General features: G+C 40.7%; 1 protein-coding gene across 2 annotated transcripts in view; it reads right to left on the bottom strand.

Moving 5' to 3' along the window:
• The window catches only part of Wars2 (tryptophanyl tRNA synthetase 2, mitochondrial), a 77,474-nt gene that overhangs the window by 19,633 nt on the left and 42,413 nt on the right, over positions 1–15,428 (bottom strand). For both annotated transcript variants that reach the window (XM_028753008.1, XM_028753007.1), the window contains exon 2: positions 9,492–9,749. In XM_028753008.1, coding sequence (XP_028608841.1) covers positions 9,492–9,749 — 258 coding nt within the window. The remainder of the gene's footprint in view (positions 1–9,491; positions 9,750–15,428) is intronic.

Below are 15,428 nucleotides of genomic sequence, written 5' to 3' on the forward strand. Positions count from 1 at the left end.
GGGTCCTCATGCTTATCAGGGCAGGCATCTTACCAACTGAACCGTCTCGCCAGCTCTATTATCTATAAATTATTTTTTCAACTAAAAGGAATGGAAAGCAAATAATAATATACTAACAACATTCATCTTTGTGCTGAGGACATGAGTGTCCCATTATCTGTATTTTTCTATATTTTTAAAATAAAAAAGAAATTAAGAAAAAGAGCATGGGGAAGCTGATTCCAAAATATATATTTGCTAGATATCAATCAGACCTAGTTAATTACTGGTTCAGTAATTCTTGGGTCAAATCTCTGACATACTCCCAGAGTTCTTTAGGACTTCCCCACTTCCTGTGCAAATACTACCTTCCCATGAATCTGGTCCTGGAAGTTTTAGTAAAGACACTTATAGTCTATTCAGACTCACAAATTCCCATTTCTTGCTTCCTCTCGGAAACACTCAATTTCATGCTGAGTTATTTTTATTAGACTCTTATCATCCCCATGACAAATCCCTTTAACAAGAACCTTGTTTGGAGATCTGATTTTAATTAAAAGAACACACTATCAGTGATACTCTCTCCCTCTCTTCAGTTGGGCTGCCTCCTGTCAGTACTCACATTGGCCAACGAGCATTGGGCTGTGCATTTCAAGAGTTCACTAACTCTTTATTTGTCTAATATTTCCCAAGCTACATATGCTGATTCTATCTGCCAGCCTCAAAAGTCACCTCTATCTACACTCTGTGACTTACTGTGCATAGTTTTTCTTATTTTGAAGTATTTTATTTATCAATCTATTGTAGGATAAACTAAGTAACAAATTACTTTTGATTTTAGGAGACATTGTCTCTTTCTTATTTATAATAATCTGATACCTATAGATTTCCCTTGACTCTGTATCTTTTCATTTCAGAGTGTAGCCTGAAGGAGTAACCCCTTCTCTGGAACTCCCCATTCTCAGCTTAGAGGGAAAAACAAAGACAGCTAGGGCAAACATGGGATGCCCTCTTGGGTAAGGGATAAAGAGAAAGGAATCAAAGATTGATACTACCAAACACCCACTGACTCACACAGAAGGGTAACAGTGGAGGAAGGGACAAGGGCGCTATAGAACACCCAGAACAAACAATGAGACATGAGGTTCTTCCCTATCTGTGAGTGGAACCAATGGATTAAAGAGAACAATGGTCTAATAGGTAAAAAGCAACATCCCACTATACGGTGTCAAAGGAAGATGAGGCAGCACATAAACTAAAAATGAGAGTTTCCACACAAACAACAGCTGAAGAGAACAAGGTGGCTTTATTTCTATCTGATAAAATAGCCTTCAAAGCCCAGCAGTGGTGGTGCACGCTTTAATCCCAGCACTTAGGAGGCAGAGGCAGATGGATCTCTATGAGTTAGAGGTCAGTCTGGTCTAACAGAGAGAGTTCCAGGACACCCAGGACTACATAGAAAAACCCTGTCTTGGAAAGAAACATTTAAAACAAAAAAGTTTTCAAGAATCGTTCTTGCTTGGCCAGTAGGTGCATGATGTCTTCACCTTGCAGGGACTAAGATAAATCAATGGGTCCTACTACATCAAGGAAACCCTAGGGCTGAGGCTACTGACAGCATGTCTGCTTTCTAGGGAAAATCTGAACTTTAGGAAACATGCACTTCTCATTCCCCAATACTTAAAGCCCCCATGAAGAGAACTATGATAAAATTAACAACGTGGGTTTTTATCAAAACAATGTACATGAGAATTTCTAAGTTTTATATAACTCAGTCTTATACGTGAAAAGCAAAACTTTAAAAATCACTTTGTAGGTAATAGTTCTCTAACATTAAGCCAGAGAATGACTGAAAACACATATCCTAAGAACTCAACCAGAGGAAAATAAAGGCTTTTCTCTATCTATAGCCACTTGTCTTGTTGCTGTGACAAAATACTCAAGGAAAGTAACTGAAGAAAGGGTTTACTCTAGCACATCATGGCAAGAAAGTGTGGTAGCAGAAGGCAGTGTAGCACACTGGATGCAGTCAGGATGCATATTCAAAACATGTAAAAGATTTTTTTCAAATAAAAAACCCCCACAATTTAAAAACATGGGCCAAAAATCGAAACAAATAAAAACAGATAAGAAAAAAAAAAAACAGCCGGGCAGTAGTGGCACACGCCTTTAATCCCAGCACTTGGGAGGCAGAGGCAGGCAGATTTCTGAGTTCGAGGCCAGCCTGGTCTACAGAGTGAGTTCCAGGACAGCCAGGGCTACAGAGAGAAACCCTGTCTCAAAAAACCAAAAAAAAAAAAAAAAAAGAACAAAAACAAACAAACAAAAAACATAAGAACAGAAAGGTTAAGAAAAAGAATGTTCAATTTCAATGAAAAGTGCAAATTATAACTAGATAGCATAGTGTATCATGGAGAAAGGAAAACATCTACTAAGCTAGTAACTGATATTGCTGAGGGCTTAGAGTGTCTGAGGTGAGAATGCAAATGAGAAGCATTTGGCAGCATCAGCAAGGTTTATGGAGCATGCAGCCTCACAATTCTGCTCTTGGTACATGCATTTAGAAAATGCTCCTCCAGTGTCAGTAAGGGGCTCAAGCTTGACTATCTGAGTTGGATCCCTAGGTCCCACGTGGCAGAAGGAGCGTACCAGTTCCTGCTAACTGTCCTTTGACCTCCACACGCAGGTCACTGTGTATGCATGCCCCTGCCCATACAAACAATTGTTTTTAAAACAACAAAACAAAAACAAAAGTCTTTCTCATGTACACAAAGGGCATTTTCTAGCAGGACCACAGTGCTGTTGTTTGTAGTAAAAATAAAAAATAAGTTTGGAAAAAAATCTAAACATTCTTGCCAAGAAAATGGGTAAAAAAAATTATGAAGGAGCCAGAACACTGTACAACAATAAAACAAATGAACAAATCTCAGAAATGAAATAAAAGATGCAGAAAGATTTGCAGCAGGATATCATTTACATAGTTTGAAAATGTACAAAGAAATAGTACAGATTATTTATAGCCCTATCACATGCAATAAAAATATAAACACATATGTGGGAATGAGAAATACCAAATAGATATAGGGGTTGCCTCTAGGGAGGCAGAGCATGGAGTGGAATTTGAGTGAGTTCAAAAGTTTCTGCTATATTTGCAATGTTTTATTTTGAAAATCAAAACCTGTATGAAGGAAGTTAATATTTCAAAAGACAGCCATTCATCTTCACACTTTCCTGAGTGGTTGAAATATTTCTTTAGTATCTAATAGTCTTGAATATCCAAAATATTCCTTGCAAAGGAAAAAGTAAGTAAGAAGTTTCTGAAAATATTTTCTTAAGCAAGACGAAAAAAAGAGACAGTCACAAATTGGATGGCCACCTGCCAATCCACTTCAGACACAACCTTTGTGACATCAAGGAGCCTGTGGGCAACAAGAGGTACACAATGGCTGGTGATAGAAAGTTAGCTTTTGCCAAATGTGTCACCTCATTTTCTTTAAGCCATACTGTAGACACTAACAGGTTTCAGAAAAAAATTCGTTATTTGTCAGTTATGGCACCAATGAGAAGAGACAACAGTGACATTCAGTCCAATGGAAAACGAAGTGTCTACTTTTTCATTCTTGTTCTGAGCGTGAGGCAAGACCTCTCCCTGAAAGCATGACCGGTCAAGCTATGGTGCTGTTCCTTCTCATCAAGTCAGACAGTGGCCAGATGTAGGCCAGGAAGTGGCACCTGTGGTACAGGTGGGAGCTATAGTGAAGAGACCACATGCAGAGTCTGGCTATATAATCATTTCTTCAACTTATGGTTTACTGCACAGGCCATTCAGAGCCTCATCTCCCCCAGGAACTTGAGAGGTATTGCCAATTTTACAAATACATTCTGAAAGTCCATTAGTCTACACAGATGTTTGTTCCTCTTTGGTTACAAGCTGAGCACACTCTCCTTATTGGTAGCTAACAACGTGGAGAGCTCAACAATCATAAACATATACTCAAATGCACTTGCAAAAGTACCAGGCTACACAGAGCCCATGTGGACTCTGCCTAATTTTAGGATGTGGTGTTCTACCTCTCAGGGCAGAGAGGAATCAGGCATAACTTTTACGTGCATATACTGGAGCAAGATCCATGTAGTTAGTCCTTTTGGCCTTCACTGAGAAACTGATTCCCCCATAGTACCCTTTAATTTATTATTATTATTGATTTTAGTTTCCTGGGAAACAAAACATAACACCAGAGAATAAGGCTACGTTCCAAAGGTCTGGATTCTACCCTGCTCCCCTGACTTTTTCTGGACTGTTCTGGACCTTCAGTGACTTGATATTTGATACTCCAAACCTCCTTTTGTCCTGACCTCTGCTGGCAGCCAGACCTGAAGGCTACGTCTTCCGTTCCTATCTTCCATCTGCAGGGCGATTATACTGTGGGAAAAGTGACAGGGAGAGATGTGGAAACCTGTACTTCCCAGACATCTGTGGGACTCAGACTGGAGCTGTGCTCAGGTCTGCTGAAAACAAAAGACAGTGACTTTGGCTTTAACATGGAAACCTCTGCCAATTGCACACACAAGCATTCTCCCCACTCACCCTTCTCTAGCACAAAATGTGTGTGTAGACATATTCATGTGCACATACACACTCATGTGTACACTTTCAGATGAGGTCTGAAAGCTCCCCACATATGGCAAGCATATTTAGGGGAAGCACTGTGAGTACAGGCCAGTGGGAGAGGAAGAAAAAGAAAATAATGGGGAAAATCTTCAATACGCCTAAACTGTTCCAGTCAGGCTGCTGAGAAAGAATGCAAAGAACTGCAGATGAAAATTATTGGTAAAATCAGCGTTATAACATAGCTGAATTCCTTCCCCACTTTAAATGATTATTAGGGCCTTTTCTAATGCACAACCAGGGCACATGGGAAAATCATCACCCAATGGCTATACCCAAGAACACATTCTATGGGAGGAAAAATATTCTTCTCTAACTCTCAATTTCAAAAACTATTAATTCTATTTGTGAATAACCATATGCAGGTATCAGGCATTAATTATCTTAATTGGCTTCAGTTCTCAAAGCTTGATAATTATTTAATAAATTTATATTCTTTCTGTTATAGATTTATCAATCAAATGCTTACAAACTACAAAGCTGCCAAGATAAAGGGAACAACAACAACAAAAACCACTTAATTATGTAGGTAAATGACACATATATTACCTGTCTTCTATATTAGCAATTGACTTATTAAAATTTCTCAAAATTAAAAAAAATTCAATATGTGCTTCTGACAGTTTTTAGTGAAAGTCAATCAGAGCACAGGACACAAAATAAACTGAAATTGAGTCGACATCACTCTGGTATAAGTTGATGTCACTCTGGCTGTGTAACAGAAAGGCTAATGTGTGTCCTCCAAGGCTCACTGATAAAAGCTTTTCTAGCTAAATAGGGGTAGAGCTTAGCCTCAGGGCAGGAAAGCAGCTCTGTTCTACCTAGTAGAAAGATGCCTGCAGCTACCATGTGGTGATGGCCTGCCACTCTGTGAGAGGAGAGCCAAAGCCTAACGCGAGTTGCCCACTGGCCATCTGCCTCCAGCTCCTGAGGAGACTGCACGCATGTGGAGGGTCAGCAGGCAGGGCAGGGGAAAGTTCCACCCAATCACTGTATAAACATGATTCTACACTCTTCCCACAGATCTAACAAGATGGCCCTTTCTGTTATTTTGTTACTCATTTTAGACTTCACAGGTTGATCTCCTTAGATCTCTTTAACTGCTACTACCAAAGAGTCAGGAGATTACATATGTTGGCAAAATTCTGGAAAAGGGAAATCATGAGTGGGAGTGGTGGGAAAGTCCAGCCCTCTTGAAAACAGCACAGAGGCACCTAAAGGAGAGCCCATAAAATACATTCATGGCCCCACAGTGGGTGCACTCCCCGGGGCTGTGACGTCACTATGTCATGGATGTCATGGGTGATGGGAGGTTTCTGCCCTCCCTCCTATCACAGCACCTTTTACAAGCTGCAGGCCCACAGGTAGGATATGGAACTATCTTAGATGTCCATCAACAGACTAAAAGCCACCACGACTATAACAGCTACTATAGAATATTATTCTGTCTCTAAATAGAAGGAGCCCTGTCATCTGCAACAATGTGGATAAACTGGAAGAGTGTATGCTAAGTAAAATAACGCAAGTATAGAAAAACAAATGCCATTAGAAACTGAACTCAGAAGCAGGTGGTTATCAGGGGACAGTATGGGGAACTGGGGACTTGTCAGTCAAAGGGACAGACTGCACACTTATAGTTACACATAAAGAACAACTTGAAGAGACCTACTGCAGGGTTGGTGAGATGGCTCAGTACATAAAGACACGTATTACACAAGCCTGACAACCTGAGTTCCATCACCAGAACCCAAGGTGGAAGGAGACACACATGCACATTCCAAACACACGCAAACACACACTTCAAATGCACATGTGCACAGTCCAAAACAAACCCCAACAAACAAAAAACCCAATGTGTGGACCTAAGTAGATCACCCCAAAATAATTTTAGTATTAGATGTTAATTATATTTATCATCAGCTTCATTAGGTATAAAGATAGCATGGTAATTCTAGACAGCATTTTCTTAATTTATTCGGAGGTGCAGCGCTGAAACATTTAAGGAGAGAATATGCGATTATGCGCAATAGCTACCTTCAGTTACTCACTAAAAACAATGCTGAGGAGTCGAACAGAATGTTAACAGTGTGAAAGCACAGCACACTGCCCTGCTCTTGCCCTGCTCCTCCCTGTTCCTACAGCATCTCAATATTTTCTTTTTTTTCCTTTTTTTAAAGATAGATGTATGTATGTATATGTATATGTATATGTATATGTATATGTATATGTATATGTATAATGTACACTCTATCTGCATGTGCATCTGCATGCCAGAGGAGGGCATCAGATCCTCATTACAGATAGTTATGAACCACCATGTGGTTGCTGGGAATTGAACCTCTGGAAAAAAGTGCTCTTAACCACTGAGCCATCTCTCTAGCCTCCAGTATTTTCTTTTTTAATATTAAAAAAAGGAGAAGAAGCCTGGGAGACCTTTCATGTAAAGAGTTGGAACAATTTGATTGTCTAAGTTAAACCAGAAGGGAATTCCCAAGACTAAGTATGCCTTGTAGCTATAAGGACCCCCGACCCAAGAAGCTTTGCACACGGGTTTTGAGGGGAGAATTGTGGAATATACATAACAGAGTGTATTCCTCAACGTTTACTAGACTAACTATCAAAACAGAGCCAATGTCAAGGATGGCAAAGCAGTGTGGCAGTGCTAAGGTTGGAAGGTGAGGCAGGCGGACCCTCTCATCATTACCTGCTCCCTGACCTAGCTTACTAGTCACCTGGGGACCACCAAAGAGAAGGTGACCACTCTTATTTCTCACTTATGGGACAATGTACATACAGTCTATTATACTGTGGGGGTACTTGTTCTTAAATGTTATAGGCTAAAGAAGTTCTCTCAGTTATTGCATAGTTTATGTGCCTATAGAGGCCACTGTCAAAAGTCTTTAGAAAGAAGTATTTATAACATGCTAATGTGATGTTAAATAATATCACATGGTGATTATCCTTGGAGGAATGAGCCGAAAGTAACAGTTCTTGGATGTAGGCTTCAAAATAGCCTTTAATTTAAAGATTACTTCAAAAAGTAACCAGGCCAGCAGTTACTCTGGGAAGGGTAGATATATTCACCTCCAGAAATATGACATTAGAAACTTGTGGCCGAGAATGCAAGTTTTAGGAATAACATTAAATAAGGATCAAAGAAGATTGGCTGTATACAAAGCAGCTTAGATGGGGTGAAGTCAATGTGCTTTGAGAAATGCAGTTAAGTGACTCGAAAGTACCTTGAGGATGAGCAGCTCTGCAGTGTCAGAGATGGGGCAGGGGCTGGAGTGAGCCAGAACCATGAACCACAAGCATCACAGGCCTTTAGAAAGAAGGTGAAGTGCTTCTGAGGTAGGATGACAGACAGCTGGAGAGGCCTGGGGACCAGCTGCCTGAAGACAGTTAGACTGGGGCAGGGGGATGACACAGTGGTAAAGAGCACTGTCTGCTCTTGCAGAGGACCAGGTTCTGTTCTCAGCACCCACATGGCAGCTCACAACCATTTCTAACTCCAGTTCTATCCAGTCTTCGCTGCTGGCCTCCACAGGCACTGCATGCACATGGTACACAGAAAAACACACAGACAAAAGATCCATATATGAAAAATAAAAGTAAAACATGGTTTAAAAGTAAAACTATGGAATAAAAACAGCACAAAATAAATGTGTGCAAGTACATGGTGAGCAGGTGTGCAGACATCTATCGCTGCTTTTTAAAAAACAAAAGTTACTGAATGCACAGAAATTGTTGAGAAGCCAAGATTTGCCCAATTTAGATAAATACTTTAGATCTGTCCACCATCAAACTTGAAGAATCGTAAGTAAAAGCCTTCTGATCAACTGTAGAGAAGATCCAGGTCAGTTGCCTGTATGATTCTTTTAATGATGGCATTATTTCACATATGTATATGAATGACAAGCTTACACTTAAGACTTTATTTTTTAAACGCATCCTGCGTTTAATATGTGTGTGCTTGGCCTTGCTGGGGATTCAACTCAGAACTCTGAGCATACTAGGCAAGGATTTTACTTCTATGCTTTTCAGCTGGTTACTCTGTGATTCATTACAGTATGTTCTGGGTTAATAAAAATATATATTAAAACATATATTCAGTAGAAAGATGTGCATGAGCAGGAACGGGAATCCAATGACTGAAGCTTTGCTGCAGGTTAAAGCAGATATGTAACAAGGGTGTGATCCGGTAGGAGTTCTTATCTTCTTAGCTAGCCTGTCTCTAAATTGCTGTCTCTGGGCCAGGATCTCTTTCTGTCTAAAGAAAAACTGACTCATCCATAGTAAAGGTATGAGTCAAATATCTTGGCTTTATTTATTTTGGCTTTCCGAAGACCTTCTTGGCTTATACACAAAACTCTTGGACTTTGTCTTATTTCCTGGCTTGTTTCATCAAACCTTTTCAAAAGCCATTATACAAAGAATGAACAACAGAAATTATCCAAGAGGCCTTCCAAATTCAGTACTCAATGAACTGCCGTTGGAATTACAAAAAAATCATTGGCCACAAAATTCACTCCTGATCACCGGAAGCTTAGTCAGCCGTGGGAAGTCATTGGACTGAATGCAATCAGCACAGAAAACAATCCCAGGGTCCAAAGATGGAATGCAACATAACTGTGGGGTGGATGAGAGACTGTAAAGTACAGTGGGAGAAAGCTGGAAATCAGTATTAGATACAAGGATATGTAATGATATGAATGTAAGTAAATATCAAACTGGAAACACTACATTAGATGAAGTCATCCTTGAATAATTAAAAAAGATTGTAACTAGGAGCTTCAAACAGTATAGAAACCCAGTCCTCTAGGCTCTGGTCTGAGACACTGACCTGAGACTGCTGGAAAAGGATACTTTTCTCTGGGTTTATGCCACAGGCAAGAAGCACAGCAGTCATGTCCAGGATGCTCTGCTGCAGGACGGTGGGGTCTTGGGGGACAGTGATGGAGTGGAGGTCCACAATGCTGTATATCACTGTGTCATACTCTTCTTGTAACTTCACCCAGCTCTCAATGGCTCCAAGGTAATTTCCCAGGTGGAGGATTCCTGTAGGCTGAATGCCAGAAAACACGCGCGCCCCACTCTCCTTCTGTAACAAAGAAAAAAAAAGCATAGCCAGTTGCTCTGGAGGCAGCATCCATGAACTCTATGTGCCGCTCACTGTCCTGATTCTGCACAGTCCAGTCTGATGGCCATCACCTTGTACTGTCTTGTGTGCACTTTGTAAATCACTATGCTGGGCACTGCTAGATCCAAAGGGGTATTAAAAATAGTTTTTCTTAACCCCAAAATGTATGAGCACAAAGATGCTTAGGAAAAGGTCTGCTTGGCCAAAAGACAGCAATCTAGTTAAAGATAGAGGCTGTATTCATGCAAAGATGAGGTACAAGGTGGCAATATAGGCATAATCAGAATGAACCAGAAATGAGGTAAATGGACAGTAGTTCCCAAGAGGAAAAGCTTAGCTTTGGTCCCAGTGGGCACCATGATGCTGGCGCACATAGACTTCATGTCATTAGACATTAAGTGAGCCTTAGGATTTTGTGAGTGACTTCACTTTTTTAGTTCAAAACAATGAAGGCCACGATATTAGGCTAAAATATACTGTCACTTAGTTATTTCTTATTGTTGATACTGTAATTTAATGGGCAGCATCTTGGGCTAGAATTAAAAGATATACATTGTAATATTTTAAAGACAGTTATTTTCATGGTTTTAATTTACTAAGAAAAATTTAAATGTCTGTATAATTTTTTAATTATACAAATATTTTTATCACAGTCATGTCTTCCCTTTGAATAATATTTTCTAGTGCTGCTATTATAAAAATGAGGAGAAAACACTAAATTAGACTAAAATTATTTTCCAGAATGATTTAGTATTATATAGTGACAAATCAAAAAGTTTTGAGTATGCGGCAGTAAATGTTCAGACTAAATATTCTAACGATCAAACTTATATTGTTGTTTTAGTCAGCATCATAAGAAAATCTTAATGGTGCCCATAATGTAGTAGACAATTATGCTGGGAGCATATGCCCAATTCTTCACATACGGGACCACAGTTAATTGTGTACCCAATGTAGTAGGCTCATTACTACTTCCATTTGCAGAGGAGAACCTGAACCTCACAGATATCAACAGCTTGCCCATGGTCACATGGCAAGAAATGGCAGATGTGGGATTTCAAAGTCCCACATTTGCTAGTTTACTATTTGAACACCCAGTTGGTGGCACTGTTTGGGTGAGGCTTATGAGGTGCAGCCATGCTGGAGGAAGTGTGTCATTGGGGGTGGGCTTTGAGATCATGCAGCCTCATCCCTCTTACAGTTTGTTCTGTCTGCTCTGTGCTTGTGGTTAAGGTCTCAGGCTCCTCTCCTGCTCTTGCTGTGGCTGCTGTGCCCTCCTGCCATGATGGACACTTAGACCTCTGAGCGGCAAATCAAAATAAACTGTCTTCTTTAAGTTGCTCCGATCCTGCTGCTTTATCATAGCAACAGAAAATCCACTACTGTTGCCAGCTACCATGTTCTCCTCACATCACTGATTAAGACGTCATTGCTTTTGTTAAAATACTTCTGTCATTTTCCTGTAGGTCTGAAAATTTGCAAGATGGTTACAGAAAAGTAAAAACTATTGTTACAGACATATCTGTGTGAGCCACTTGCCAAGTTACTCTGTATGTAGGTGTAAACTTGCAAAATCATGAAGTATATATGGGCATCTTCAAATACACTGGACCCTGGTAAACTATTTCCAAATATATAACATATCTGCTCTCTACCACCAGTTCCTGTGACTTCAGATTCCCATCAGTATTAGGTATTGCTTATTCTAGTCTTTTCTGCTAACAGAACAAACACAGGCAGAGTCTCACTATAATTTAACTTCATCTCCTTGATTATTAGACACTGATATTCTTCTATTATTGTCTACTTTTGCTTCTACTGTGAAAAGCCTGGTCAAGCTATTCTGTGCTTTATTTAGATGAGTTGTTGTGGGGCAGTGGGCTGTGAGAGGCAGCTGGGTACCTGGTCAAGTGCAGGCCTTGAACCCCGGAGACCCTAAAGGGACGGTAGGAGTTTGGTGGTGCTCTTGGGTCCCCTGGTTCCTTTCACATAGCCATAGCCCCCTATAGCCCTTCCCAAAGAGAGGTTTGTGGCCATCAGTCATGTAGCACAGGTAGAGGGCATGACTACAGACCTCAGAGCCTCAAGATAGCTCCATATTCATAAAATACCTAAAGGCCAGATGGCGTAGCTAACACAGCATTCCTTCCCAGACCCTCCTCCTCCTTGCAAAAGGTATTTAACCTCAGGCCTGCCCTGAGAATACAGGATATAGCTTTATTCACTTTCCACCATGACAATAAATGTTTTAAGACCATGGACTACCTCTCCTCTTTGGGGCCCACGGTGGGGAACCACAGAGAAGATCTTCAACTACTGAGGGGCCATCTAATCTCCTGCCAAACACCTTTCTATGCCCTCTACCCCCATGGCTTCTCATAGCCTGACATCCACCCAGTGTGGCGTGGAGTGAACATGGTCAAATTCCAGTGTCTCACCTCCCTAAGCCACAGTACCCGCCCCTGGGGCAGCAGACTGGGGACCCACAATTCAACCCACAGAACTCACACCCATGCTCACACCATAGCCCAGCAAGTTGTCTTCATTATTTAAGAATTTGTTATATTCTAGATACTATAGCTGACTACACATAGAGAAAGTACATTCTCAGAGCATGTGATTACTTCTGCCTATTATCTTTTGATGAAGGGAAGTTCTTTAGTAGTTAAATAAATATAAAGCACTTGACTGCAGACCTGAATAGCAACAGAAAGGTAACTACTGTAGCTAGCTATCATGTTCTCTTTAGCATCATTGATTAAGACCTTATTGTTTTTGGTAAAATAATCCTGTCATTTTTCAATCTTTCAATACTATAAGGTCCTGAAGACATATGCACATACACATATGTATGTATATTTATATAAATTGTATGTGTGCACTATAATGCTTTATTCATCTTTCATATCTAGGTCTGCATCCATTTGGAGTGTTTTTGTTTGTTTTACATAATGTATGAGGTAAGCATTAGATTTTCTTTTTATGAACATCTGATTATTCCAGCACTATGTATGGAAAAAGCCTGTTTCTTCTCCTTGCTCTGGAAAGTCATCTCTGCCATATGAGAGTGTGAGGAATCTGGTTAGAACCTGAAAAGAGCTTGGTTGGGGCAGAATGGACATCTTTATGACTCTAGACTCTCCAATATAGGGAACCACACAACATGCTACATCTCTATCTCTGTTACCTAACAATGGGTCCTGAGAGCTAATCTACTTTAAATAGTGTCAAGGCTACTTAAAGTTTTCTCTTCTCTTTCTCTAAGAACTCCAAATTCTACAAATATAGTTTGTGTTTTTCTCGGCTAATAGGATGATAGTGCCAAAATAGAATGTTACATCATATTTCCACGGTCCAGCATTGAATCTGATCCAAGCAGTCAGCAGGGGGTCCAAAAGATTTGTAGCTCTGAGGATATGAAAAATGCCATTCAAGTAATTATGAACAAATATAATCAAACAACTCACACACATCCCCCTTTCTCACACACATACCCTTTTGATGAACTCTTCAAATCATAATCTATAAGCAGTACTGAAAATTTTCCAGTTAAGAATTGAGGGAAGTGACGAGGGAGAAAGGGAAGAGACTGGGAGAGGGGCAAAGAGGGAAGGGAAGAATAGGGACAGAGAGATGGAGGGAGGGAGGGAGGGAGGGAGGGAGGGAGGGAGGGAGGGAGGGAGGGAGGGAGGGAGGGAGGGAAAACAAACAGGTATTAGAGAAGCTTCCTCCAGTACCCAGGGACCTGAAGTCGCCCCGATATGGGAATAAGCAATGGGTTTCAGAGCACAGAGAGATGATTAATGGGCATCAGGGCTGAGTGATGAAGAGGGAAAGTAAAGCAGGGAAACAAACTCTGAACTTGGTAAATGGAAGTGAAAATACCATCCAGAAATACTTAACCAGGAAAAAGAGAGGCTGTTTATGGTAATATAAAGGGAGATCAGGAATATTGAGCTGAAAAAAAGAATATGAATATTTCCACATAAATTCCTCTATGGTCAAACTCAGAAACTGTGCCCCAGGAGAACTGGAGAAAATAAATTCTTGAGAAGACTCGAAGAGAAAAGCACAAGAGGATGGACTGTGGGAAAGAGGTCTCATGAGCAGTGGGAATGGGTTAGCCATGAGCTAATACATCTTTTCCATTCCCTGGTTTCTGAGATTCTGTACATTAGTGCAGATGGAATGATGTTACCAAGAAGTAAGAGCAACAAGAAATGTTTTGTTCAGTTTTCAAGGGGCTATTAAACAAACACAGCCTCTAAATGGGATCTGGATCCCTGGTCTTAAAAATATACAGAGAGCGTCCTGCTCTTCTGCGCTGAGTTTATGTTGTAGTCATTCTCAGCAAGAGCCAGCAGGCGGTCTGACGGCATGGCAGGGGAGATAGGCCTGGCACCATGAGATCACGAAGCTGGAATGTGGAGTTCGGGTGGTGGGAGGATGGGGGGCTCTGTGTTCAAAAGCACTGTAGTCAGAGAAGAATGAAAATGAAAGGAACATGGGCTCCCCAGTGGACAGCAGGCAAGCCACAAAGAAAACACTGTCAAGACTAGCCCACAGGCATGCATGTGTGAGTCAGGCAGATTCCACTGCAGTAGACAGAGTAAGGGGAACATTTATACCTCTCACATTTTTAATTTCAGGCATATTTCTTCAATAGAAGCCACACCCAAGTGGAATTAACTGCCTCACTTTAGCACAAACACTAGCACTGGACAATGATGAAGTCCAGAAAAGAGTGTGAGGGATCCAATCAAAAGTGGCACAGGTTCACCAACTTCACAACAGAGCTGAACTCTTCTTGCATACGGTCCTGGGCATACCAAAACCTATACTTTTATTGATGTTAGTGATGGCACTCAGAAGCAATTGAAAAATCCCAAACTGTTAATTATTGCAGAAGACAATACTTGAAATCACTCAAGAGAGCTTTTGCTGTTAATCCCAAGTGTGCAGGTTATATCAAGTGAGTTCAGGCTACCTATTAGCTGTGAAGTAGTTTCTTTTTTCCCCCTCCTCCTCCTCCTCCTCCTCCTCCTCCTCCTCCTCCTCCTCCTCCATTTATTTACATTATTTATTTACTGGGGGACATGTATTTGGACACCTTTTAGGAGTTGTTCTCTCCTTCCAGCATGTCCCTGTGGGTCCTGGAGATCAAATTCAAGTTCTCAGTTTTGGCAGCTAGCACATGAATCTGATGAGCCATGGCTCCAGCACAATGAAGCCCTCTGAGAACAATGGTGGGAAACAAAGACTCTGCAGTCCGTACTAAGTTCTGCCATGTCTAGGCAGAGTATCAAATGGCCCATCACCAGACTTCTTTTAACTGTGGTCATAAAAGGCAAACCCAGTCACTTAAATGCACAAACTCAAAGTCTAATAGGCTATCTGAATGGCCATGAAGGGCCAGTACAGCAGCATACTCCAGGCCAGCCAGGCTACAGAGTAAAGCCATGCTTCTGTATTAAAAAATAAAAAAAGAATAGCATTAAAATTATTTATTTATTTACTCTTACTGAGTAAGCACTGGCCAACCTGCTGTAGCCTTCCAGGGATTACAGCGGATTTAACTCGAGCCAAAGATGCTGATTTATTTATTTATTTATTTATTTATTTATTTATTTATTTATTTAT

This window comes from Grammomys surdaster, unplaced genomic scaffold, assembly GCF_004785775.1.
Source record: "Grammomys surdaster isolate TR1022 unplaced genomic scaffold, NIH_TR_1.0 125941, whole genome shotgun sequence".
Lineage (NCBI taxonomy): Eukaryota > Metazoa > Chordata > Mammalia > Rodentia > Muridae > Grammomys > Grammomys surdaster.